Source organism: Tribolium madens, unplaced genomic scaffold (genome assembly GCF_015345945.1).
Source record: "Tribolium madens isolate multiple individuals breed KSU strain unplaced genomic scaffold, Tmad_KSU_1.1 Scaffold_96;HRSCAF=242;Tcas5.2_LG5, whole genome shotgun sequence".
Classification (NCBI taxonomy): domain Eukaryota; kingdom Metazoa; phylum Arthropoda; class Insecta; order Coleoptera; family Tenebrionidae; genus Tribolium; species Tribolium madens.
The window spans coordinates 3,649,364-3,674,684 of NW_025401068.1; the positions used below are offsets into that span (position 1 = coordinate 3,649,364).

General features: G+C 31.6%; 8 protein-coding genes across 12 annotated transcripts; 5 read left to right on the forward strand and 3 right to left on the reverse strand.

Annotated features, from left to right (window-relative positions):
- Positions 1–1,395: 1,395 nt before the first annotated feature.
- LOC123013180 (histidine-rich glycoprotein-like) lies at positions 1,396–2,380 on the forward strand. Its single transcript, XM_044411566.1, has 3 exons — positions 1,396–1,497; positions 1,542–1,721; positions 1,768–2,380. Exons 1-3 carry the CDS (start codon positions 1,480–1,482, stop codon positions 2,257–2,259), a joined length of 690 nt encoding a protein of 229 aa, XP_044267501.1. The 5' UTR covers positions 1,396–1,479; the 3' UTR covers positions 2,260–2,380.
- Positions 2,381–3,800: 1,420 nt separating this feature from the next.
- Positions 3,801–5,841, reverse strand: LOC123013734 (chromatin modification-related protein MEAF6). 2 transcript variants are annotated; one of them, XM_044412476.1, is made up of 5 exons: positions 5,593–5,841; positions 5,261–5,464; positions 5,176–5,212; positions 4,322–4,373; positions 4,130–4,263 (listed from the first exon to the last, which is right to left on the reverse strand). In XM_044412476.1, exons 1-4 carry the CDS (start codon positions 5,668–5,670, stop codon positions 4,366–4,368), a joined length of 327 nt encoding a protein of 108 aa, XP_044268411.1. In that variant the 5' UTR covers positions 5,671–5,841; the 3' UTR covers positions 4,130–4,263; positions 4,322–4,365. The 2 variants fall into 2 exon arrangements, with proteins under 2 accessions (XP_044268410.1, XP_044268411.1); XM_044412475.1 differs by lacking the exon at positions 4,322–4,373 and having other exon boundaries at positions 3,801–4,263.
- A 22-nt stretch (positions 5,842–5,863) lies between these two features.
- LOC123013732 (peroxisome biogenesis factor 2) lies at positions 5,864–7,052 on the forward strand. Of its 2 annotated transcripts, XM_044412472.1 has the most exons (4): positions 5,864–6,135; positions 6,185–6,601; positions 6,647–6,856; positions 6,902–7,052. In XM_044412472.1, the coding sequence occupies exons 1-4, from the start codon at positions 6,025–6,027 to the stop codon at positions 6,992–6,994; spliced, it is 831 nt and encodes a 276-aa protein (XP_044268407.1). In that variant the 5' UTR covers positions 5,864–6,024; the 3' UTR covers positions 6,995–7,052. The 2 variants fall into 2 exon arrangements, with proteins under 2 accessions (XP_044268407.1, XP_044268406.1); XM_044412471.1 differs by having other exon boundaries at positions 6,647–7,052.
- Positions 6,919–8,243, reverse strand: LOC123013733 (osteopetrosis-associated transmembrane protein 1-like). Its single transcript, XM_044412474.1, has 7 exons — positions 8,032–8,243; positions 7,803–7,980; positions 7,639–7,753; positions 7,366–7,589; positions 7,153–7,315; positions 7,045–7,106; positions 6,919–6,980 (listed from the first exon to the last, which is right to left on the reverse strand). The coding sequence occupies exons 1-6, from the start codon at positions 8,067–8,069 to the stop codon at positions 7,063–7,065; spliced, it is 762 nt and encodes a 253-aa protein (XP_044268409.1). The 5' UTR covers positions 8,070–8,243; the 3' UTR covers positions 6,919–6,980; positions 7,045–7,062.
- A 5-nt stretch (positions 8,244–8,248) lies between these two features.
- Positions 8,249–9,135, forward strand: LOC123013736 (gonadal protein gdl). The gene is made up of 4 exons (XM_044412478.1): positions 8,249–8,415; positions 8,460–8,620; positions 8,668–8,804; positions 8,854–9,135. Exons 1-4 carry the CDS (start codon positions 8,336–8,338, stop codon positions 8,989–8,991), a joined length of 516 nt encoding a protein of 171 aa, XP_044268413.1. The 5' UTR covers positions 8,249–8,335; the 3' UTR covers positions 8,992–9,135.
- On the reverse strand, positions 9,050–13,581 carry LOC123013731 (1-acyl-sn-glycerol-3-phosphate acyltransferase delta-like). 3 transcript variants are annotated; one of them, XM_044412470.1, is made up of 6 exons: positions 13,229–13,581; positions 12,710–12,912; positions 12,488–12,660; positions 12,277–12,438; positions 9,473–10,031; positions 9,050–9,423 (listed from the first exon to the last, which is right to left on the reverse strand). In XM_044412470.1, the coding sequence occupies exons 2-6, from the start codon at positions 12,885–12,887 to the stop codon at positions 9,335–9,337; spliced, it is 1,161 nt and encodes a 386-aa protein (XP_044268405.1). In that variant the 5' UTR covers positions 12,888–12,912; positions 13,229–13,581; the 3' UTR covers positions 9,050–9,334. The 3 variants fall into 3 exon arrangements, with proteins under 3 accessions (XP_044268405.1, XP_044268403.1, XP_044268404.1); XM_044412468.1 differs by having other exon boundaries at positions 12,710–12,920; positions 13,229–13,580; XM_044412469.1 differs by lacking the exon at positions 13,229–13,581 and adding an exon at positions 12,995–13,200 and having other exon boundaries at positions 12,710–12,920.
- A 4,303-nt stretch (positions 13,582–17,884) lies between these two features.
- LOC123013735 (general odorant-binding protein 70) lies at positions 17,885–20,256 on the forward strand. The gene is made up of 6 exons (XM_044412477.1): positions 17,885–18,082; positions 18,135–18,228; positions 18,956–19,044; positions 19,329–19,364; positions 19,533–19,689; positions 19,749–20,256. The coding sequence occupies exons 1-6, from the start codon at positions 18,017–18,019 to the stop codon at positions 19,832–19,834; spliced, it is 528 nt and encodes a 175-aa protein (XP_044268412.1). The 5' UTR covers positions 17,885–18,016; the 3' UTR covers positions 19,835–20,256.
- Positions 20,257–22,826: 2,570 nt separating this feature from the next.
- LOC123013054 lies at positions 22,827–25,032 on the forward strand. The gene is made up of 3 exons (XM_044411364.1): positions 22,827–22,860; positions 22,976–23,589; positions 23,633–25,032. Exons 1-3 carry the CDS (start codon positions 22,843–22,845, stop codon positions 24,951–24,953), a joined length of 1,953 nt encoding a protein of 650 aa, XP_044267299.1. The 5' UTR covers positions 22,827–22,842; the 3' UTR covers positions 24,954–25,032.
- Positions 25,033–25,321: the final 289 nt, after the last annotated feature.

The window sequence follows — 25,321 nt, forward strand, 5'->3', positions numbered from 1 at the left end:
ATATTTTTAAATAGGTACTTGAACCTTATTAAGTCATTATTCATTGTTAAAAAAATCTTTATTTGGTAATTGGTAGACTATAAAATCTAATAAAGCATAAAACAGTTTTAATTTTTATCGGCTTTTAAAAGAGAGGAAGTAAATAAGCACTTAATTCGCAAAACTTGTTCAATCAACTTTTAGGTTTCCAAAAATTTTATACTCCAACATTAATTGCGGCAGTTACTGCTCTTAGTAACTTTCATAAAAATTCTTATTTTTTTCATTCAAAAAGTACATACAAACCCACTTTTACACACATTTAGAAAAAAAAATTAAATTTACGAGTCTATGTAATGTAGTGTAATTGATGTGTTTGTCGATTTCCGTCTTGCACATTAATCAATTTCAACAGTTATAATCGAACTAAAAAATATTACGATCATGAAAAATTATTTATTACAGACATAATAACAAATTTTACTGCAATTTCATTAATCGAGGCAGATTTTTAAATGTCTGGCAAATGAGCAATTAGCAATATCTTTTTATTTCAAGGGAGATATAATATAATCGTTACCTAATTTATATAAATCAAATCTTAATTGGTAACAAAAAGTAGTCATTATTCACCTGCTTCCACCTATACCTATTATCTTTATCTACATTTCCGGATCTCGGACCCGTTGCAAAAACTAAACAGCTTTATTTAATTATAAAACTATTTTATCACATGACTTGTAGTTTTACATTGCTGCAATAATTTACCAAACACGGTAGATTTTTTTAAAACTATTTAAATAAATTATTACACATACAGGAAAACAGTAACCCTACTCTGAATTTGAATGTTAATTGCGATTAATTAAAATTTCACTTCGCATCTTGAATTCCAGCGATGGCTATCTTATCGGAAATTGAAAAATTTTCCTCAACGAGAAAAATGCAGCTTTTATGTCTCGTCACCCAATTGCTATTAATCCAATTTCTACCGCAATGTAATTTATTGATCAATAAATGTACAGGTAGTAATAATTGCAACTTGGTGAATAATTCAAAATAAATATCTAAACTCCTGAAAAAAACTTGCGATTTGTTTTCGCTTGTTGGCATCCAAATCCAATTAATCACTTTAGTTAATCCGAGCGAAAAAATAATGAATTATTCATAAATTCCTGGCGAGGCTTTAATTTGTATAAAACTTGTGTTTTAATAAAGAAGCATTTTTGTTGAACACATTTTAATTAAATTTTGAGTAAGATAAAGTCGTCGTTATTGCGGCAGTTATTCTTAAGTGTTGAGTCTTATCATTACACCTTTCTCCCAAGTGCAAGTCAAGTCGACCAAATCCGTAATTAAAACAACGCTAAGAGCGACCAATGATTGGAAATTAGTTGGGCGAATATTTTTGGATCAAAATATGAAGCAATTCCACCGGTATAAAAGCAGAACGGCACCTTGGAGGAGTACCAGTGATCTGATTGGGTTAGGGGAAACACCATGGCAAGATCGGCGTTGGTAAGTGTGCATACCATCAAAACGCCCATAACAAAATTTTTCAGATAACCGTAGGGTTAGCAATTTTCCTACAAACTTGCAACAGTGAATTTGCCTACCCTTACACCGAAGCCAAATTCTTGAAACAACCATCGGTGGTCTACGTCCCGGTATGTACCCCTGAATGCTTCAAATCATCCCATCAAACCCACCAATCTCATTTCACACCCATCAGCGCGGAAAAGGTGGTAACAAAAGGTAGTTTTCCCGGTTTTTACCATTGAATTTCAGGCTCACTTCGGAAACCTCCCATTGCAAAACCATGAACACCAGCTGAATTACCACCAATTGGAGGGATACCAACACCAAGTAGAGGGTAATCATCACGCGGATTCGGGAAGTGCGTCTGTTTACCAGCAAAGCGACCATCATGGGTCGGAACACAAGCACTCCATCCATCACCATGGGTCGGGGGAGAGTCACCAAATGTTCAAACAGGAACACCAGCACCATGGGTTGGAGGATGATGGCCAGCATTACAACCATGAACATCACCATCACGAAAAGGATAAAAATATCAATTATAAGTTCGAGTATTCGGTGAATGACCACAAAACCGGAGATGTGAAGCACCACAAGGAGGAGCGACAGGGGGATGCGGTCAATGGGGAGTACTCCCTGTTGGAGGAAGATGGAAATGTGAGGACCGTGAAATATTTCGCCGATTGGAAGTCCGGTTTCCATGCCCAAGTGCACAATTCGAAGCCCCGGTCTCACGGCTGATTTATCCACTCTTCATTTAATCGTATTCCTAGTCTCTTGTATTTTTGTATAATCGTACAAATCGAATGTGATAAACCGATAGAGTTATGTATTGGTGTTTTTAATAAAATTTTGGAAAAAAGCTCGCTTTTAATTCCCGCTCAATTATCAGTTAATGACAACTTAGGAAATTAATTTATTTGCATCGATTTCAGTTTAATGACATATAAAAAGTTTTGTATGGGAGAAAGTGAAGTAATAAATACGTAATCGTAACGTTGAAGTGATAGAAAGTAATCCATAATCAAGAGATAAATTAAAATTGGATGCCATTAACTTCCTATTTAGATCGAGGGGCAAGGCTGGCCGGGAATGCTGGTAATTTTACAAAAACGTGATCCAAAGTTGGCAGATTTTTGCTCGTACTTTATAATTACAAGTTTCTAATAAATGTTTCATACCAGAGGCGAGAAAAGAAAGCACATTTAAATATTCCGAACGATTAAAAAAATTCATTATACGAAATTAGTTCAGTTGAAAGATTTAAATTGCGGGATTTTCATTTGTGGACTTACGTAATTTTTAAAGGTTTAATTAACACTAGCAGTTTTACCATCGGTTAATTAATCGACAAATTAGTAATCAAGACGCTATAAATTTATTAAGTAATTATTGTTGACAGTCTTAATTGTAATAGCACTTGTTGCACTTTTAGCGGAAATAATAAATATGGAATTATTAGGTACTCCCACACGCTAAAAATTAAACCAGAATTTAAGAGTTTATTTAGGATATTTGCCTCATAAACAACAGCATTTCCCTCCTGCGAGATTACTTCCGCGGGAGATAAAGCCAAACTTAGGTAATGATACACTTCCCACTCTAAAATCAACAAGCAATAATTTGTTTCATTAAAGTAAATCCTTTTTCAGTAGTTTAAAAAATGGTGTAAAAACCAAAAAAAAATTGATATTTTTTCATTATTTAAAAAAATAGTTTTTACAAATTGAAACACGTCTCACTCTTCGTCAAAACACGATTTTTTTAATATTTTCAAAAAAAATTTAAAGGTATTTAAGAGGATATTTGAATTCACTATAATGATAGAATTCTCTCTACTAATTGAAATAAAAAATTAAATAGACAAAAATAGTAATGAGATTATAATTTCTTAGCAGTTGTTCTATTTGTCACGCACATTTGTTTGTTTTTGAAACAAATCTTGCGTAAGAAAAAGTTTACTGTTTTATAATTTATGTTCGTCTAATTAATTAATACCTAGTAATAATTACTAACGCAATATCGTAACAAAAACCATGAAAATGACATTTACGATCTGAAAATTTCATAATTTACAGCAATCAATGAGTGTTGAAAAGATAAAAACAATTTTAAAGAAAGTTTATAACGGATATTTATTTTTAGCAATTAAGAAGTTATCAAAGCTGCTAAGCACTGCTTGGTAAGTCTTCGTGTTAGACATTACATATAAAAAACAAAATTATACCTACTGTACTTATTATGAAGCTTAGTTTTTACATTAATAAAGAAAATCACAATTCTTAATTGCTGAATCATTTTATTCAATTACAATGAAAAAGTACATTGGTAAAAATTTTACAATTTCAATATGCAGGTACTTTGATTCCAAACTCACTTCTACCAACTATAGAAAAACAAAACTTTGATTCCAAACTCACTCCTACCAACTATAGAAAAACAAAACTCTTAAAACTTACAAACCGTAAACACACATACAAGCTGAGAACAACACGAAAAGTCATCTGTGTCTGGCTTTCTTGTTATTAGTTTTTTTAGCACTTGCACTAAAACTTTTCTGTTTAGCCGAAATGTCTCTATTCGGGCTATTCCGATGATCAAGACCGTTTTGTACACCATTCAACGAATTCGTCGAATGTTTTCCTGCATTTTTCATTCCTGAATCTATATGATTGGAATTAGGACCTAAGTTAGTATCACTAGAATCTTCATTTGTTTGAGACTCGGTATCGCTGTGTGGTTCCACTACGAGTAAAAAATAAGACTATAATTATTTGAAACGGTTACTATTCGATTTTAATACCTGTACAGAAAAACTAGACGTTTTTTAGCAATTTAATTGCCAATTCATTCGGCTGAAAAAATTAATGGTGAATAATAAATCGACGATTTTGTGCAATGTAAGTAGATTTTTCTGTTAAGGTATTTCAATGCATCATAAACAAAACTAATTACTACAAAACGAATAAACCTGCGTTTTGGCGACTGTTACAAAAATTTCTACATTCCATCGTCAAAAACAATGTTTTTATGTCATAAAACTATTTTATAGACAATCACAAGATTTTAGTTGCTAATTAAGTGAATAGGATCCAGGATACAATTATTAGGATACAAAAAAAGAAACAACAAAACAAAAAATATGAAAAAGTAAAAGTAACATTAAAAATGAGAGAGATTCCACGGTAAACAAGCAAATTTTCCAACACAATTAATTTCTAAAAAGCGTTCATTAGAAAAATTATGTTGACATCAATAGTTTTTAAATTGCTGGAGCCATAATTAATTTACGGCCCACTCTTCCGCATATTTGTTCCACTGTTATTATGTAAATATTTTCCATGTATAGTCATCAAGTTAAAATGTTTGTGATACAACGCACTCAAAATTAAAATATCAAAGGCGCAAAATGCAATCAAGTTTAAATAATTTCGAAATATTTATATGTTACATATTAACAGTAACATATTTATTACAGAGATATTGGAATGTCTCTCATTATTTCAGTGCATATAAAAGGCAGTAAGCAATTAGAGAAAACATCTATCTAAAAGAAAGTTCACAGCAAAACTACCACAAAAATACTACAAAAAGCTACAAAACTATTACAAGAAAACTAGACATAGGAATGATTTTTTATTTCATAACTATTCTTACTTTTCTCCTGATTTTGGTCAACAATTCCACTAACCGCCTGTAAAATTTTAATTACAAAAAATACACAAAATTGAACATGACTTACTGCCATTGATGTTATAGAAGATTTAGAAAATAGACGTTCAGCTTCTTTAAATTTCCTATTTCTTTTATCTGCTTTTGAGTTTGTTGTTTTGTTACTTGATAAATACCGATCCCACCCTCTAATAATATTCCCATATAATTGAGTATCCTCTAAATACGAACCCTCAAACGCGTAAATTTGGCGTTCAAGATTTGCTAAGGTTTCCTATAAATGTTAAATACACCTTGTAATTTAATCAAGGGGGCACATTTTTTTTTAATTTCAAGACAAATAACATTTTTTTGGGAACACACAAATGGTGTCTCTGATAAAGCTTCTAAAACAAGTCTTACCGCTATCTCTGCTTTTCTTTTAACAAGTTCTGCTAACTCTTGACGAGCATCCACTGATACATTGTTTTTGGCCGACATATTGTTATATTATCACAAATAACAACAAAGTAAACGTTGTACTTATTAACTAGTTGTTTTATAACAATTGTTCCTGTTAATTCGTAAAGAATTACACAAAATTGTTTATTTATAAGTTTTATAACAAAACACTTGACGCTAATTTGACAATTGACGTCTTGTCAAATGTCAAATACGTCACCTCCAACGTAAGAAATCGAAAAGTTCTAGAAAAGTAACCAGAATATTAAGGGTTATGGGACTTATGTGTTATAGTGGTTATGAAATAATTAAAACCACAACAATAAATTACTATAAATAAACATCCTAGACCACTACGAAAACTTAATTATACATTTATCCAACTTGTGCGAAATGTCCAACGACAAATTATTAAGGGTTACTCAAATGAATGCAATTTTTCTTGATAATGAAATTTATAAGGCTCTCATGCAGATTATTCACGAGACAAGTCGTTTTTTACCCGTAAGTGTACCTCTTTTTAATATTTACCCCTTAAAAACGTTTATTTTAGCCTGGTTATGTAGCCCCCATTGAACCTGAGTTAAACTTAATTGTGCGTTTAGCGCTTCTGAAAAATTCAGTTTGTCGCAATGAAAGCACGTTTGGGCAACAACTTTTATCAATAAAGTACAGTAACATGTCGAGTTTGAAAAAAGTACTGTATTTATTTGGAAACTGTTTTGATTACATTAAAAACCGACTAGAATTTTGGAAACCGTCTCACAAGATTAATACGATTATGTTCAAGATACACTTGGTTGTAGTTTTATTAAATTTTATCAATATGTCGATATTTCTACGTCATGGAGTTAAGCCTTTATTGATAGAGAGGTGTTTAGGTTTGAATCAAGAATACTCAACCAAAAATGCACCAAGGCATTTTCAAACAAAATATTTAGCCAGGGAGTCACTTTGGAGTGGTTTTATTGTAAGAATTTCTTCTTAATTTAACTTACTTTAAATATTTTTGCAGGATATTCTAATCCACATAATTCCATTAATTAATTATCACAAAATTAAGAGAGCAATAAGACACTACAATCCATTCCACAAAAAGCCAACATACGTTGTGCTCAATTCACGTGTTATGACAATGCATTCCAAGTGTGCACATTGTAAGGAAAACCCCATTTTGCCCCACCATATGGGTTGTGCTCACATATTTTGTTACGTCTGTTTAAAGGTACTTTGTCTCTTTTATAGTAACAACTTTAATATTCGGTTTCAGGGTAATCAGACTGCTGATTCGAAATATGAATGTCCAATTTGTGAACATAGAAATCCCAATGTTTTATGCGATAAGGTTTCTGTGATAAGTTAAAAATAAATTTTATTAGAAAACTGTAAATATCTTAATAAAAAAAACATTACATGACTAAGGTCTTTGGTTTATGAATGGCTGTTGTGGCTTAGTGACTCCGCAAATCGAGTTTCTAAAAAAGATAGTTAAGATTTAGAAAACTGTTTTTAGAAAATTACGTTGCATTATAGCTGGTGTCTTCCTCACTGAAGAGAATTGTACTATGACGTAGAACAGTAACGTTACTATAAGAACTGTTATTGTTGACGCTAAAAATATGTATTCATCACGTCTGCGATATTTACAGCATTTTTGACTCCAGAATTGCCTGGTGTTATTTATCTGAAAATAAAATTATCAAAGCTCTTCATAGCTTAAACTTGATGACTTACTAAGTCAACCATATCCATACATCCCCCAATTTTCTCATTTTCATTACTAATGCTACGGTAGTAATTATCTAAATCTAAATAATCCTTTATACAAGTAGGGCACAACGTCGTATCATTCACGCTGTGATTAATACACTGCATAAATGTCTCATAATATTTATTAAAAGCTATCGTTTGTAGTGATTTATTTGGTGTTAATTTCCCATCAACAACTTGGAAACATTCTAAAAAATGTGCAAGTTATAAAATTGTAACTTTGAAGTAATGACGTACCATAACATTTCGCGTTATTCCACAAATTGTAGCTGTTGGTATATAAAGTCTGGACAATTTGTAATCTATCTAAATTTATAAGTGTATCAACGCAATAAGTTCCATTGTCTGAAACCTAAACGTCCGTTTAAGCCAATTTCACTAAGAAACACAAACAGTTTTACCTCTTTCATATCATTATAACTGTCTACTATTTCTATATAATCATTAACACAATTTTCACAAAATGTTACTGGTCTGGAATTTTGTATTGCACAAGAATTGAACTCCGCTGTAGCACTTGCAAATCTTTCTTTGAGCTCGGTGCAGTTTCTGTCTGCTTTCGAAGACTCTAGGATGCTTCTAAAACCTTACACTGTACTATTTCGTTCAAATTTTTGATCAAACACTTACAAAAGCACCAGAAACGCAAAAATTTGAAAATTCCACATTTGTTCGACAAAAAATAAAGCAAAACAACAATTCTTCGCACGATTTCTACTCACATATTACAAAACTGATATGATATTTACGTGATAATATTAAAAAATCCCCGTTTTATTTTTTGTTTAAAATAATAATAATGAAATAAATATAACCTAAAAGTCACCTGTGACAATGACAGCTAAAATTACTAGAATTATTTTAAAAATAATATCAAAACATAACCTATAAAAATAATAATTGAACAAAAATGTTAAAAAGAAGTGTTTAGAATATGGATCCTCCCGAAATTTTGCAAAAAAAGCTATATTTCCTTCTCGAGCAGTTGCAAAACATGGCTAGAGATTTGCCCCCGTAAGTTATTTTTTTCCGTGATTGACAAATAATAATTTTTTTAGGAAATACCAAATGCGCCTTCCTTATGAGTTATTGTCTAGTCTCGCAAATTGTTTATTAAACGATACGGTTTTTGAAATTGTGAAAGGGTTACTTGAGATTCAGCATGTGACTGAACAGCACTTGTATCAACAAAGACTCCAGTTTATCAATAACCAAAAAAGTAATACAGAATTTATTAAATAAGTTAAATATTAACAATGTTTTTAGTGGAGGAACATGAAATACTAAATCAATACATTGGCGATCCCGATAAAAAAGTAGAAGAACTTAGGAAGTTAATGATTAAACAGAAAGAAGAACTGAAACAGTTTGATATGGGGCTAGTAATACAGTTGGACGAAAAGGTAACATTTAGTATAATTTTTACATGTAGACATATATTGGTCTTAACAGGTGGCCGATCAGCAACAAGTCCTGGAACAAGCTGGAGTGCCTGGATTTTATGTTACAAAAAACGCTGTAGAAATTAAAGTTCAAATGCATCTACTTGACTTTATGCTCAGGTTGAGCAAAATGACTCTACCCTCATAGTCATAAAATTTCTTAAAATGTGGGTTATCTAATGGAAGTGGAACAGGAGGACAACAAATACTTCAAACTTTTCTTTTCCCTATTTGTAACATATTAACAAAACAAAATTCTTAATAACTTAATACAGTTGCTCCTATTGTTTAATTGTGAGTCTTAACCCAATCTACAGTAAAAAACAACAAATCTTAATATCTCCAGATTCTAAATATCAACAATGTTTAATTTGTTGCGTTTAACGCTAAATTTGATTTTAAAAATGAACTTTGTGATTGATAAATGCCTAACAGCTTGGCACAGACAACGCAATGTCTAACATTTAAAATAATACTATTAAAAGCACTACTTATGCGACCTTCTTTGGAGTGTTTGTACCATAGGACGATCCTTTGTCAATCTCAGACATTCCAATTGTTTTGTTCAACAACAAGTAAACTAAAAATATAATCTCAGTGCTAAAAATAACTTAATTTTAAATACTTACAAGCTCCTATGATGCTGGCGCCAATAGAAAAATAAAGCAACTCTCCGCTAAACAACAACTTAATTAAATAATACACCATGGGAAAACAAATTAAAGCAACCCAAACTACGATATTTATAACAGAATTAATCCTACGTTCCAACTCGAAGGGTTCTACTCTGGAAATACCCGAAGTGGCAAAAAAATCCCCCGTTTTCGCAAAACTATCTTTCAATTTATCCTTTCTCACAAACATCTCTCTGAGAAAGTCTTCTTGTTCGCGTTCAGTTTGTGGCACGTCTTCTAAAGGAATGCGTCTCATGTATATATGAGCCGTTACAGGTCTCCCAAATAACATGTTTCTAATGGTGGGTTTGTAGGGATCATTCTCATTAAAGCAAATTTCATTGTCGTAAATTGCTGGCACTTTGCCTTTCATCGAAGGCAGACTAGCTGTGAAGCCCTTGGTTCTTGGAAGAAGGTGGTGTTTTAATTCGGGGAGGTTCTTTTGACGGGCGAATTCGAGGGAGATTTTGTGTTTTGTCGGAGTGAAGCGCGTGCCTTCCGGGAAGAGCAATAACTAAAAAAACGCCCAGTATATTTTAATAGGAAAGTGGACATATTTATTATTTATTTACATTTTATGATATATTTCGTGTGTCGAAAAATAAACGTGGGAATACGATAACCAAAAAAGATTTTTATCACAAATTTTGTATGCAGTGTCTTCTTTCTACAATTTAGGAATAATTATTATCAATATGACTTTACAATTTATTTGCACAATTAAGAAAAATAACAGTTTTCGAATTTGTAAAATCGGTTTATTTTTTTACTTACTAGATTATAAAAAACACACTTGAAAAGAAAGATGAAAATTTTGCTTTTATACTGAATAAAATTATGTACTTCGTTCGTGAATTAAGATTTTTTTGTCAGTTGAGTTCACTTCTAACACAAATTCTTCTTTTATACAGAAATTGAATTTATATCTTATTAATTTATCTCAATCAAAGCAGTTGCGGTGTTGCCAGTGTGGTAACTAAACAATGTCGAAAAATAAATGTGGAAATACATAAATAAAAAAAGATTTTTACTCCAAGAGTCGCATACAGTTATTTTCTACAATTTGGAAAAAATTGATAGAGTTTTACTGTTTACGGTTTAACTCCCTTTATTAAGTGTAGAATTGAAAGCAAAAAAACCCTTGAAACGAAAAATGAAAATGTTATGATAATATTAAAAAAGCATGTTCCATGAATTTTGTTTGTTTTTCTAACAATGCAGTAAGCAATAATCAAGTTAGCTTGCATGTGAAAAGTTGGAACGTATGTATGACATTTTAAGTTCATTTAACATTGGATATGAAATATACAGTTCAGGTTGGGAAGTGGTCACTTCCTTATCAGTTGATATGTAATATGACAGTTTACGTTGGGAAATGGCCACTTCCCAACTTAAACTGTCATATGACATGTTTTTCAAAATTTGGTAAATTCTTTATTGGCTTTCTATTCTTTAAGAAGAATGATTATGAATAAAATAGTATACAAACGTTGGTGATCGTTGCTTCTTATTGCTAACCGCGGCTTTGGTCATCTTTCGCCTTCGTAATTAATGAAGCACTTCCGACCTCGGTATGTAATTTACTATTTTATTGTTTCATAAAAAATCTAATTTATTTTTTATGGCAGCATTATTTTATTACCGTTCGGACACATACATTTAGATTACTGTATATTTTTAGGTATAAAGTGTAATGTAACGTTTAATTAGTTATGGACAAAATACTTGATTGAATTTAAAAAATACTTTGATAATAAAAAGCAACTATCTAAAATAATTTGATAGATCAATTAATAAATTTAAAAAGCGTTTAAAAATTTTAAAGCGTTTGCTCATTTCCTTATCAGAAAAAAAAATAACAATTGAGGGTAATAACTTATCAAACACTTGAAAATATTCTTGAATAAACAGTGGAAATTCTGAAACGGATTTACCATTCAAAACGTGGAAAATTTATCAGTCAATTAAGTTCAAAATTATTTATCGTTGCTTAAAATAAACTCGAACAAATTAATGAAAGCACTTGTAGTTTCCTCTTTTAATTTAATAATATAAATTTGCTTTATTTTCAAATATTTACTGTTGTTTTGATGTCAAAATCGATTTAATTTTTTTATCACAAGTTAAATCAAATATGACAACAGGTAACCCCGTTACTCCCTCCACGGGTAACCCCTAGGAAAATATTTTTCAAATATGATCCTCAAACGTGTAATGCAAACTGCAAACTGTAGCAGTGTCAATATTTAACCACTTAGATAATTCCCCAAACTTATTGTTAATTAATGATAACTTGAAAAGTCACAATTGCTTTGATTTATTTTTATTGCTAAATTATCAAGTTTAAAAAATGCTCCTAGATTATACAAAATAATTAAGATAAAAACAAGAAAAAATGAACTGTTGATTGTCTGTTATTGTGATAACGATAACAGCTACGAGTAAATATGTACAATTGCGGACACGCAATTTTGGAGGATTTGTCATTCGACTGACGTAAAAATGTAAAACGTAAAAATAATTTATTGAGCACGTATTGCTGGCATTATTTCGGAAAATTGACGCCAAAAAATAATTTCAACTAAAACTTTCAAACGTCAATCATAGTGACAATAAAACGTGGTTTACATTGACATTTTTTGAACTGCCATATATATGATGTCCAAAATTCCGTGTCCGCAATTGTACTTACTATTTTCGTCTCAACTTATTTATTTTATCATAAATTCATAAAACGTAATTAAATCAAAAATACTTACCCACATTGGATCCGGATGTTCAGCCAATTCCGTAACTTGCGTATCTATCACTCTCTTGTCTTTGTCAAATGACCTTTCCAAAAATACAAATTCTGAACATTTCCACCCCCAACCCAACACTGGTATATACTGTACAACTTTTTTTGCATAAGCTTTACAATTCTAAAACAAATAAATTGATTTTTGTTAAAGTTGAAATGGCAATTCTTACCCCTAACATGTGTAACCTATCACAAATCATCCACCCCACTAGCCAGTCAATCTCATAGGTGTGATTCATGACACAATAAGAGTGTTCTTTGCCAAAATATTTGTCAAAATCTTCTCTATCAACGTAAAATATGATTCGGGAACCTGACCACCAATCACCCAAAAAAACCAATTCTATAAATGAAAATTTGGGTAAAACATCATTAAATGAATTGAAACTCACGTGAATAAATAGTGAAACAAAAATACCAGTTCAGTTTCCTGTAAAGTCTTCGGTTGAAGGGCCTTAATGTGAGGTAGAAGAAGCATTGTATAAGATTAACAATCACTCCTGAAGTGAAGAAAGTGATGGCAAAACATAAATGTATAATTCTTGACTGTTTTAATTTCAAGATATTCATCTTTGTGCAATTATGCGACTAAAACCTGGAACACTAATTTATGGTCACTTAATGTCCAAATAAGCTACTTATACTTAAGTTAATAGATAAAACGAATTAGTACCTACCTGTTGTAAACTGTCGTACCTAATGTATATTAATGTAACTGTCTGATAAATTCTATTATTTCAAATAAACTGAACACTGAATTCTAACCTTGACAAGAGTGAGGTTAACATCACCGAAAAATAACAAGTCCCAACAAAACCAACAAACAAAATGAATTAAACCCATTTACAACGTTTGATAAAAACATGCCAAACTGGTTTACAGAAATGAATTATTTAAACAATTTAACCCACCTTTATGCACACGATTGCGACGAAGTCTATTGTTTGCTTTGTTTTATAAATTATGATCAGAATTATTTTAAATACAGCAGTTTTGCATTATTGAACAATTTCTCGCAGCTTATGCCCGCTACAAAGTTCAAGATCATGACGGAACAGTTTTCAGAGGATGAAATTTAGGTCAATGTGTTTGTGCCCTTATGCCATCGGCCACCATCTTCGATTTAATTTAACAATAATGTGACCTCTAACCTTTATCTTTTAATAGAACAATAAAATTATTTTATTTCCGTGTTATCACTTCAAAGATTAGATAATTGAGATAACAAATTATATGTATCCAACAAAAGTCAATTGTTGTCATTGTCAATAATAAAGTGCAAAAGCAAATGTTTGCTAAAGACACGTATACGCTTGCGGAAATGGAGGTAATCTCGGAGGAAATAATGAAATAAAAAAATGATGAGAATCGTATCAAATCAATAAATAGCATATTTTATAAAAAAAATTTACACTAAGACTAAATTCAAGTTTTTTGTGTAAAGTATCTTAAAAAAATTGTGGGTAAATTACCAAGAAAGTATGTAAATACCAACCTACGCGTATTGTTGGTTGTCTATGCTGTTATGTTTTAATTGTTATGAATTGTATGAAATGGTCAAAGTTCATTTTCATTCTAAATAAATGAAAACGTTGAAAACAGGTAATTATTATTGTTATTTATACATTCATCACACAAAATGAAACATACTCTGGTACACAACGTGTTTAATTAGTGCAGTTTTACATTTATTGCTATACGCAGCACAGCAAAATATTCTTACACACAAAATAGTGGTTAAAGTTGTCTTTTTTGGGTTTTTTGTTTATATATAACGATCACTCCTATCGGTTTTTACCTTTTTACAAAAATTAAAGCTTACAAAATTTACTACAAAATTGGTCTTTTGAATTTTTGTTGTAGGACTAACCATAAGGCTGACAAAAAAACATCATTTAAAAAAATGTGCTCTATCCGCATTTAAAACAGAATTAGTCTTGTAATTTGAAAGAACTGACAGTAAATTAAATTTACTGGGTCCAATACTTCTTTAAAGGAGGGAGTCACGAGGGTCTATGAATACAAACTCACCGTTTATGTAATTTATGCAGAATTTTCTGTAGAAGTCTATTTCTGTATCAAAATTTCCTACAAAAATGGTAGGAATGTCGTAGGACTTCTGACCTTTGGAGTCTACATTAAAAATTCTTTGAAACACATTTCGTTAGTATATGACTGAAAGGTGACTCGGGTGTAAACATTACGGAGATATAAACAAAAATTTTCGAAGAAAGAGAGAATGAATCTCTAAGAGAGTGAAATAGGGAGTAAACGTTTAAACAAAGATATAAACATAAAATGCTTTAGAAGTGTAAAGGGGCTCAAAAATCAGATTTTTTGAAAATAGTTTTTTAAGGGAATGAAATGGTGTACACATTTAAAGGAATATAAAAACATAAAATTTCGAAAGTATGATCCTTAGAGGGTGAAGAAGTGCACTTTTCAAATTTTAACGAAACAAAGTAGGGTGTAAACGCTTAAAAACAAAATTAGAAAGATGAAACTTAGAATTCTGTGGGTGCAGAGAAGTGCACTAAGACGGCATTTTATGAAAATCATGCGAAGAACGAGACTACTGTAGCTGAATCCCATACAGAACATAGGTAGTTATCCAGCTTTACAGAGTACCTAAGTCCATGGAATGGTTTTGTAAACGGGCTTTTTCCCATTTTATATAAGAAATACACACAGACGAAGTCGCAGGCTAATGCTAACAGGATGACCCGAAAGACTTGATAAACCCCCGTGACACCCTCTAATAAACTGTTGAACCTAATACATCCAATTTACTCTAAGTTTTATTCAAATCATCGATATTAAACATTCTATCTATTAATAATGTACTGAACAAGACTGTAATTCGGTTTTCAATGTTTAAGTTGAAGACAAAGATGCCTCATATGAGGACCACTCGGAAGACTTTATAGAATCTTTAATGTGTTGCACCCAATAAATTCAATTTAATGTCAGTTTTTTTCAAATCACAAGATTAATATTGTTTTAAATGCGGATAAAACACATTTTTTTAAATAATGTATTTTATTTGCCTTATAACTCGCTTACGGTTAGTCCTACAACAAAAATGCAAAGAACCATTTTTGTAAGCTTTAATTTTGATAAGAATGTAAAAACCGATAGGAGTGATCGATCCGAGATATAAGCAAAAAAACATAAAAAAAGACACTTTTAACCCTTCCTCCTCCTCGAGCTCTTCCCACAACTTTGGAGACTTTTGATAAGCGTTTAAAAAAATTCCAACTCTCTAGGATTTTTTCCACCGATCGTCCTATTTTTGTCTAATTTGACTGGGCTAAAAAAAAGATTATATTATTTTATTTTTTAACATTTAAACAAATGCCAAACAATTTTTTTGTTATTATTTAAAAACGACACAAAGATACTGAAAGATTATACAAGGTGATTTAAAAGTGTCGGACCAACTCTCGAATGGTGATAAAAGACTTCATAAAAATAAATGCATTTTTTTCAAGCTTTGGTTTCTGAGAAAAAACAGAATTGATAATTTTCATATTATCATGTAGGCACTTTAGCTATTTTGTTTCCAATGTTGTCGGAAATAATTTATTGTTAAATTTGCTAGCTTGTTAAATGTTTTGTACACTTGGTTGCAAGAAAATCGAAAAATGTCAAAACATAAAAATGTCAGATTTTTATTTTTATCCATAGTTTGAACATGGCTTAATTCTAAAAGGTTAAGTTACTTAATCTGTAGTACTCACTACTCACTGGGTTTTCATTTTCACGTGAGTACTCAACTAATTGATTATCTTGATTTGCATTTGACGCTCTCGGCATTTAAGTGCGGCATTGCAGAAAAAATTATTTGAATGCGACAGATGACAAATTGACAACTAAACTGTCAAGGGCAAAACCTGTTTCAATCTAAAGAAAATACTATTTTTTGTTTTTATTGCATTGCATTTTATTGTACTCACCTACCAGAATTTTTTGAATATAAACAGTAGATAAAAATTACTTTATTTTACTAGACGATAAAAGACTACTTTATCTACTAAAATTAATTGATAAAAGCACTTTTTAACCTTGAGTACAAAATAAAAAAATTAAATATTTATTCTGTATAAATTTCAGCACCTGTAGAAAGTAAGTATATAAAATATAATTTTGATAAGTTCGTATCATTAAATTTAAAAAAGCACTACTAATATTAACACCCACACGAGAATAAAAACTGGCAGCCTTTTTCAAGTTTTTTATACATATTATTAAAGAATACAGAAGACTTCTAAAGAATTGTAAACTTTTATAATATTTTGAGTCCAAATACCTTGTCTACCTAAATACAATTAAAATATAATTAATTAGAGCACATTGCTTGTTGTTTGTTTTGATGTCCAAATTTAAAATAAATACGTATGTTTAAGAGCACAAAAATATTATAATTACAAAAAAGCATATGCTTATACCTAAGGTTGTGCTCTGCTACACTACATTAATATTTTTAATGAATAAAACATGTTAGTAACATTATTTATTGTGTTGTTTTGTAAAAATCGCTGAAGAAAAAAACAATAAATAAGTAAGCAGATTAATCTTATTTTATTTTATTATAATATTCTTCCTTAGAAAATAATTTGATCTTATATAAATTCTTACACGCTTGTTTAGAATATATCAAATCTTATAAGGAAAACAAACAAGAAATTTCTTACAGATTTCCAGTATCCTGTTGAACTGAAATGGTGAAATGAAGGAAGATAGTGCAATGAAAAATAAACTTTCATTATTTTATTATTTAACAAGAAGAAAACGACTAAATAGCCACTCTATACGCTTTTGATTTAAATTAAAATATACTTTTATTATTTTGAGGAAAAGGAAATACTTGCTATAAATATAAATTTAACATTATATAACACCGGTAATTTCGTTGTTGTTAGAACAATAACGTTTAGGGCGCAATGAAGCGGAATAATAATAAGACAATTATCGTACCTATAATAAAATTTAATTATTTTTTTAATTTGAAGAAAATGAAGAAGGCATTCATAAACTACACTAATAACAAATAAATCGAAATTATTTTTAACTAAACTGTTTTAATTTTCTATGAGAGAAGTAAAATCATGTTTTTATTCACATGGGATCATAATCGATTTGTTAATGTTGCATCAGAGCCCCTTATTGTTAGATAAAAACGAGAAAATTTCTCTTGTTAACATTAAACTACTTGAGCATTATTAACAAATAACATTTTCATAACATGTAATTGCAGCGGATGCGTGAAATAAAGGTTAAGCAAAGTCGAAAAATTAAGTAGAAAATAATAGAAAAAAAATCGTCCAGACACCACATCTTCGATCAAATGTAGCTTCAAAGAGGTCCAATCTATTTGTATTAGTTATTTAACATAGTGAAAGTGTATTGCAGTTGAATATTTCTGAACCTTATACTAAACATCTTTAAGTCACAAATTTGCATTAAATCGTCGCCACTAAACCCATCGATTTTTATTGGTTCTATGTTAATCCCATACGTTTACAATACCCCCTATTAAACAAGTTTGAATGATTTCGAAGCTCTTGTAACTAAAGACTATATGAAATTGCAATATCAGTGCTGTTGGGCAACTACAAAGAGCAACTTTTACAAATTCAACAGTTGCCGCTGTGAATCATTTTATTTCTTTCGCTATATTAGTGCGGTCGAGTCTCAAAATGTGCACCAAAGTTTGCATTTTGATTTTGTCAATCATTATCATCGTTAATGCCGAAGAATCAAAGGTGAGTGAAGCTGACACAAATCCCAATTTTGTTTAATTTCCAACTTCTACAGGAGAATAAATGTAATATTCCCCCAACAGCACCGAAAAAAATCGAAGATGTGATCAACAAGTGTCAGGATGAAATCAAATTGGCTATTTTAACCGGTGAGTTATTTTAAATATGTGCAGTGGGAAAATTATTAAAAGGCTGGGTAAAATTATGCATGTCCATGAAAAATAAGCCATTCACTGGTTATCTTTATGCATGTTTTAATTTGTATAAAGACACAAAAGAAGATTTTAGTTTTTTCTAGTCCAAGTGGACCATTTTTTGACCAAACACGTCATCAGATATAATTATTGTAATTAACATATTTTCTATTATTTTATTTTAAACTAAACTAATTATTGTGTAGAAATATGTTACGTAAATGCAAGATCTTAAAAAAAATGTACAAGTTGACGTCAGATGCTGCGAGAATTTTATAAAGAATGTTGTTTTAAATATTAATTTTTTAACACAAATTAGATTATGCTTCTAATTTATTCTGATTTGAGGCGAAGGACGGAGTTTTGTTTAAGAGTGTTTAATTTGTTGTCAATACAAACCGGCAATTGCCTCATAATTAATCAAACATGAATTAAGCACCAAATGACAATGTCTCGTGTAATTTGCGTGTTTTGTAACCTGACACGTGACCTGAAATTTTCACAATTAAGATAAACTCAAAAAAATTTAATTAGAAAACCTAGTTTTCTATTTTCTTATCAACCACCATGAAAGTGTTTCAGATCGAAAGTTTTAATGGTCAAACAAGGCAGTGTGTTAATTCACTTTCTACCATTTGATTTAACATGAAATTAATTGTCCACGTGACTTAAATTTTTTCAGAGGCTTTGGAAGCGCTCAGTATCAACGAACATGCCAAAAGTAGGGCCAAACGTGACACATTTTCCGACGATGAAAAACGCATCGCTGGTGTAAGTAATTTTGTAGAAATTTGCCAATTTGATTCAATGTCATCGATGCTAATCCATGCATGCACTTTTGTGACATTGATCCTTGGTAATTTCGACCAACCTAACTGCATTTTAAAAGTAAAATTGGCACAGTGTGGCCAACTTTCTAAACTGGTTATCAGTCTTGTCTTGAAAACAGAAATTTCAGTTACGTAATTAGATTTGGTACTAAATTTTCAATTTGGGACAAGACTGCCTTTTACTCCGTTTACAAAAATGTTCAATTAATTATTTATTTGTTTCAGTGTTTGCTCCAGTGTGTCTATCGCAAAATGAAAGCGGTGAGTATTTTGAAGCACTTTCGGAAAATTAAAGTATAATGAATATTTATTATTTTTATCAGACGATTTTGTAATTCGTCTAGAATTAAAATTTCGTAATAACTTTTCACGGTGGCTAATTTTTGGCAATTATATAACACTGGTATTTCTCAACTGTGGTGTTTTTAGGTGAACGAAAAAGGCTTCCCCACTGTCGAAGGCCTCGTGGCTTTGTATTCCGAAGGAGTGACCCAAAAAGAGTACATTATTGCCACCCTGCAAGCTGTCAATGTCTGTCTCAATAAAGCCCAGAAGAAACACCTTACAAAACCGCAATCTTTGGAAGGTTAATTGAGTGAAAAAATCCAATTTTTGACCTCGATTACACAATTTTACAATTTTCAGAACATGGAAAGACTTGCGATATTGCCTACGACGTGTTCGATTGTGTTTCGGAGAGAATTGGGGAATATTGTGGACAAACGCCGTAAATTGGACTAACATTTCGAAACAGAAAAATCACACAAAGACACTAGTCAGAGAATTTTTAACACAAACAGATTTTAGATTTAGTTTTTGTAATTCTCATCACTGTAATTAATGACATGATAATACCCATTAAGTTAATTTATTAACACATTCTGTAATTAAAACGCTGTTTACTTTTTTACATCGAAAACATTAAAAATCTTCTAAATTACCCTCCCCATTTAGCTCAAACAAAGCAGTAATAATTAAGCGAACAAACGTGTGAACTTATCAGATTTTAAAACTGAGGTCGATATCAACTGCTGGTATGTCGGTGTCGCAATGCTTATTTTAAATTGTCATTTGTGTTAGTTAATTAGTGTAGGTTTTTGTATTTTTTATAAATGGTAGGTACCCCTGAAAGTAATAAAATTTATCAACAGTGGAGATATTGTTTATGTGACGACCTTGTTGCTGGATTAAAAGGATGTAACATCCCGCTACTTATTACAATATCTCTCATAACTTATCGACTATTGTATATTAGGTAATTATGAAGAACAATGCCCTAGTTGCATTATATCGTCAGAGCTGTAAAACATCATAAAGTTTGCAGAAATCTGGGCTGATCTGACATTCCTATTACTCTGCTAATGATGTTCTTCCTTTTAAATTTACATGATTTTTTCGAAAGATATTTTTGTGGAGGTGTCCATAAAATGTAATTAACCATTTATCAAGGTTTTCATTGTTTGGTTTTGTTAAGTAATTACTTTTTGGAGAAAAACGAAATATACCGTCGATTTAATGTAGAAGAAGAGTCAAGTTTTAACATACCTACTGCTAAAGTACCTAATTTCTAGTTATAGAAATTGGCTAAAATGTTATTTGTATCAATAGGTAGTTAAAACTAAGTTGAAGACATTTTTTTTATTTTAACAATTATCTTTTTATATACTCGTATATTTGCATATATTTTATTGTATAAAAATGTAACAGCTATAGGATTGTGTATTAACAAAAAAAGGCATGTTATGTCTATACTATACTTTTTTTTGTTTTTTTTTTACAATATTTTTATTTAATAGTTTTATCTCTTATAGATATTAATAATAATGTTGTTGTTTACTCCTTAGATATGAGTATAGAAGTAATACAACTTTATTTTAGAAATGGTTACTATATGATACTGTTATTTGATTTAGTTTTTTTTTATCTAACTCCGTATAATGATGGATTATAATATTGGTGAAAAACTTAATATGCCATAAAACTTCTTTTTTATTCTTCAAAATCGTTTTATGTGAGGCTCTTGAGTCTTAAACAACACTTTACGACTTTCTATCTATCTGTTCAGGTCGTATAGTGTGTAGAAACCTTCATTTTAGATACGATGTTTTAATAGAGAGTCTCGCCACTGCTCGCGATATTGATATTACATATACAATGGCATATGAAAGAATGCTATAATTACACTTTACACATTTCACACTTTACTTTAGTTTTACTTAAATGCCAAAATAAGTGTATTTTATGTACTTATAAAATACTATGTGATTGACGATGTATTTTTTAGACGAGCGTACAGCTTGAATGCACCATAGAAACAGTATAACATATTAGTGTGGAAATGTTGAAAAAAAAATGAATATAATAACGGTTATGTATTTTTTACCAACCTTACCTACTGTACCTTTTGTATTAAGAAAATTACCTAATAAGAAGTGATAGGCGGTGCAAAGATTTTGATTGTAAACTCCATTTTATTACTTTAACAAGTAGATAATTGACAATATTGTGTTTTGCAAATATTGGAGATCTTTTTCTAAATAAATTTAATTTTTTTGAAAGTCTAACTTTAAATTAAAATTTCAAGAATATCAAAATTTTATACAGGGTGCGCCAGAACTCGCGCCCCAGAGAAAAATACCATGTAAAGTAAGATACCAGAAACATGAAAAAAATGTTAAAAAAATTCTATCTATAAAAACTTAGAAGTCATGAGAGTTTAAATTTTGCACTTTAACTCTATTTATTTCTGTTGTAAAAATAATTTTCCAAGTTTTTTTGCTACAGGATATTAGAAGAGGAAACAAAAACAGCAAGTATATTTACTTACCAACAAGCAAGGAAACTCTAATGTTTGTGTATTAAGTATCTACCTACTCTATAATTTATAACATCTGCTCTGAGACAAAATATTACCTCCTAACAAATATTTAGCCATTTTAAATAAAACTGAAACCATCAATGTAAAGTTAAATGATAAGATTAATTAAAAGATAAAATCAAAATTTGCATTTAATAGACACTTGACACGCGACAGATTAAGTAAATACAATTAAAATAATAATTATTATTCGGTTATTGATGTTTATTTTTTATTTAATAAAAATTTAAAGAATTGTGGGTTAAATCTAAAATTTCACTTTAATTAAAAATAAGGCAAACATTGATTCTTCACGTCATATAAAAATTATCTTAATGGAATCTTAAAAATTTTATAATTGTCTACAGTTCTTCGAATTTTTTGAAATAACAAACTAATTTTTTACGCTATCCAAACGTCACCAAATCAATTAAGGTAGAATAGTTGGTCTCTGTAAGTCATCTTTCTCAAAAAACTATTATGTAAGTACTTATTAAAAAAATTAGAACTAAAACTCGCATAATTAACTTCATTACGCAAAATTTGCGCCCTGAAGAAAACTATCAGCCCCTAATTTAAACTAACAAAATCTGAGGTCCCAACTTAATTGTAATCAGCAGACCAAGGAACGATCTACAAGGGCATCACTGAGATCTTCACGGTAGAAAGCCTTCCCTCGGATTACAATGGTCCAGATGGATGTTTGTCAAGTTTCATTCGCACAATGTCCAATAACTAAACGGTTGTTCATTTGCATATGTCTTATTAAAAACAATGCTGAATAAAAAATAGTGTTGATGCCCCACTATTTTACGAGATACTATATAAAGTTCTTTAAAGATTTTGGAGTTCAGTGTGGTTTTGGATTTTGTGGGTTTAGAGATGTATTTAAAAAAAAATGTAAGTGGTCAGGTGATTAGTGCCCATTATGGATTATTTCAGTGATTTTTTAAAATTACATCAAAACTGAATCAGTGGTTTTCCCTCCGGATCTAATTTTAATTTTTGTGTGCAGTGGCCTTCATGGTGCTTTCTTTTGGTACTGACGACTCTAAAGACCGAAGCTGCAGACGATGACTACAATATTTTGCACAGAGACGGATCGTTTGAATTCGGGTATGATAACCCAAATTCTTATCATCATGCTGCTGGTAATCGAAACAACGTGGTTCGAGGGGAATTTGGGGGTAGAAATCCTGGAACGGGAAGGATAGACTCGACTCAATATACTGCAGGGCCCAGGGGTTATAGGCCTAGGGGTAAAAATGTGCACAGGAAATTTGATCTCAACCAAAATGGCCCAAGACCAGTAGGGTCAAGGGATGATCCCTATTTTGACCCCTACGAAGACCCAAGTTATAGTTTTGAATTTAAAACAAGAACTTACAACAGACAGGAAAGTGCCAATAGGGTTGGGGATGTTAATGGGAGATATAATTTTATTGATGATGTTGGGGAAATTCACAATGTTGAGTATATAGCAGGGAAAAATACCGGATTTCATGTCAAAACTCCGTACCCCGATTCCAACCCCCGAGCTTATTATGGCCGTTTGTACTACAGAGGGAGGGGAAAACCTATTCCAAGAGGGAGAACTTCCATACAAAGAGGTCTAGATGGGAGCTACAGGTACTTATTTTTTCTGAAAATACCAAAAATATATTTTTTTCAGATTTGTTTCAGCTGGACCTGATCAAAGAAGAACAGAAACAAGTGATTCCTCAGGTCATGTTCGTGGTTCGTACACTTATCTCGATGATAAAGGGGTTCAACACTCTGTACATTACATTGCCGGTCCTGAAACCGGTTACAGGGTCCTTAAAAATGTCAAAGGACCTCATCTACCAACAATTTATCCATTTGGTCGACCTGAAATCATCCCTCCTGACTTTTACGACTACATCAAAGACGACGTTTTTGACACTGCAGCTAGCGGTCCTATCAACAACATTGGGGGTGGTTCCAGGCCAAATAAAGAAAAACCACCTTCTGGGGGTAGCGGCGATTTTGGGGGCGATTTGGGTAAACCGGGAGAAGACAAGGGACCTTCAAGCGAAAGCAGTGAAAATAATGGTGACTCTTTCGGGGCACCAAGTTCGGAAAGACCAGCAACAGGGGGAGGTTTAAGACCTCCAGTCGGAGGTACTCGGCCACCAAGACCCCCAGTTGGGGGAGATTATGACGATGGTAGTGGAGGAGATGACGATTTCGAAGGTGAATTATTTGGCCCTTCTGCTGGTGCGTCTAAACCTAAACCGTCACGACCTACAAAACCATCAAGGCCTTTTGGTGGTACCAGTGGAGGAGGTGCTAGACCTCCTTTCGGTGGTGCAAGTGGAGGTGAAAGTGTTAGACCTCCTCCAAGACCTGACGATGGTTCCTACAAGCCCGAATTTGGCGACACTGGTGATGATGGTACTTACATACCACCAGGAGATGTGAATCAGGATGATGGGAGTTACAAACCTGGTTTAGATGAGTCCGAGGCTCCTCGACCGGGACTTGGAGGAGGAGGAGGAGGGTCTTCCAGTCCGCCAACTCGACCTCCCGGTGGAGATTCCTACGATTATGACGATTCCAATGGTCTGTTTGGTAGCGAGTCCAACTCGCGACCGCCTCTTGGGGGTGGAGGAAGGCCTCCAGTCATACAAATTCAAGGTGGTACTAATGAAGGGCCATGCGAGCGGTGTCAGGGTACCATCGTGACAAATGTTGGAGATAAGCTTTTTTCGGTACCTCCGGGAGTTTCTGTGAGGGCTCATGTTCAGTCAATCGATCTGTTACCATTGGTGTCTAAGGTTCCTTCTCCCAGTGAGCAATACAATGAAGAAATGAGTATAAAAACTGACCAATTGAATTCAGCTGCTAGTGATTTGGTTAGTAGTAACAGTACTGTAACTGTTACAGAAAGTAGTAAATTAACAACGACGGTAACGGCGACTGTACCGACAACTACAGTCGCAGGTACTGAAGCAACAACTATTAACGAATAATTTATTTAAATAATTATATTTTTGTAATATATTGTATAAGTATCTGATTACTAATAAAGTTATTTTTTAAATTAATTAAATTGAAAATGAGTTTTATTGTGAGAACTTTTTAACAGTGTGTGTTTAACTTTTTATGTAAGGTCAACGTTGTTTAAACAATTATTTTTATCTAAATAATTTCATGACACACTTTCGTGTTTGCTTATCTTTTATTAACATATCATAGTAAATCTTTTTATTAAAAAAAAAACATGTTTTATTAAATACCCTTAAAACCAATTACGTAAATTTTGCAAATAACTCCCGAAGAAAATTTAATACCTACACCTTGACCTTGCCAGTAGTTAATGTATTTGTTCCCCAATTAA

Coding starts and splice junctions, on each gene's coding strand:
- LOC123013180 (XM_044411566.1), top strand. Junction 1,722..1,767: donor CACCCATCAGCGCGGAAAAG/GTGGTAACAAAA, acceptor ATTGAATTTCAG/GCTCACTTCGGAAACCTCCC.
- LOC123013734 (XM_044412475.1), bottom strand. CDS start 5,670: ATGTCGGCCAAAAACAATGTATCAGTGGATGCTCGTCAAGAGTTAGCA. Junction 5,465..5,592: donor AAAGAAAAGCAGAGATAGCG/GTAAGACTTGTT, acceptor TAACATTTATAG/GAAACCTTAGCAAATCTTGA. Junction 5,213..5,260: donor CTTCTATAACATCAATGGCA/GTAAGTCATGTT, acceptor AAAATTTTACAG/GCGGTTAGTGGAATTGTTGA.
- LOC123013732 (XM_044412471.1), top strand. CDS start 6,025: ATGTCCAACGACAAATTATTAAGGGTTACTCAAATGAATGCAATTTTT. Junction 6,136..6,184: donor AGACAAGTCGTTTTTTACCC/GTAAGTGTACCT, acceptor CGTTTATTTTAG/CCTGGTTATGTAGCCCCCAT. Junction 6,602..6,646: donor CACTTTGGAGTGGTTTTATT/GTAAGAATTTCT, acceptor ATATTTTTGCAG/GATATTCTAATCCACATAAT.
- LOC123013733 (XM_044412474.1), bottom strand. CDS start 8,069: ATGTGGAATTTTCAAATTTTTGCGTTTCTGGTGCTTTT. Junction 7,316..7,365: donor GTATGGATATGGTTGACTTA/GTAAGTCATCAA, acceptor TTTTATTTTCAG/ATAAATAACACCAGGCAATT. Junction 7,107..7,152: donor GACACCAGCTATAATGCAAC/GTAATTTTCTAA, acceptor TATCTTTTTTAG/AAACTCGATTTGCGGAGTCA.
- LOC123013736 (XM_044412478.1), top strand. CDS start 8,336: ATGGATCCTCCCGAAATTTTGCAAAAAAAGCTATATTTCCTTCTCGAG. Junction 8,416..8,459: donor ATGGCTAGAGATTTGCCCCC/GTAAGTTATTTT, acceptor TAATTTTTTTAG/GAAATACCAAATGCGCCTTC. Junction 8,621..8,667: donor GTTTATCAATAACCAAAAAA/GTAATACAGAAT, acceptor CAATGTTTTTAG/TGGAGGAACATGAAATACTA.
- LOC123013731 (XM_044412470.1), bottom strand. CDS start 12,887: ATGAATATCTTGAAATTAAAACAGTCAAGAATTATACATTTATGTTTT. Junction 12,661..12,709: donor TTGTTTCACTATTTATTCAC/GTGAGTTTCAAT, acceptor TTTCATTTATAG/AATTGGTTTTTTTGGGTGAT. Junction 10,032..12,276: donor AACATCCGGATCCAATGTGG/GTAAGTATTTTT, acceptor GCGTTTTTTTAG/TTATTGCTCTTCCCGGAAGG.
- LOC123013735 (XM_044412477.1), top strand. CDS start 18,017: ATGTGCACCAAAGTTTGCATTTTGATTTTGTCAATCATTATCATCGTT. Junction 19,365..19,532: donor TCTATCGCAAAATGAAAGCG/GTGAGTATTTTG, acceptor TGGTGTTTTTAG/GTGAACGAAAAAGGCTTCCC. Junction 19,690..19,748: donor AAAACCGCAATCTTTGGAAG/GTTAATTGAGTG, acceptor TACAATTTTCAG/AACATGGAAAGACTTGCGAT.
- LOC123013054 (XM_044411364.1), top strand. Junction 23,590..23,632: donor GGTCTAGATGGGAGCTACAG/GTACTTATTTTT, acceptor TATTTTTTTCAG/ATTTGTTTCAGCTGGACCTG.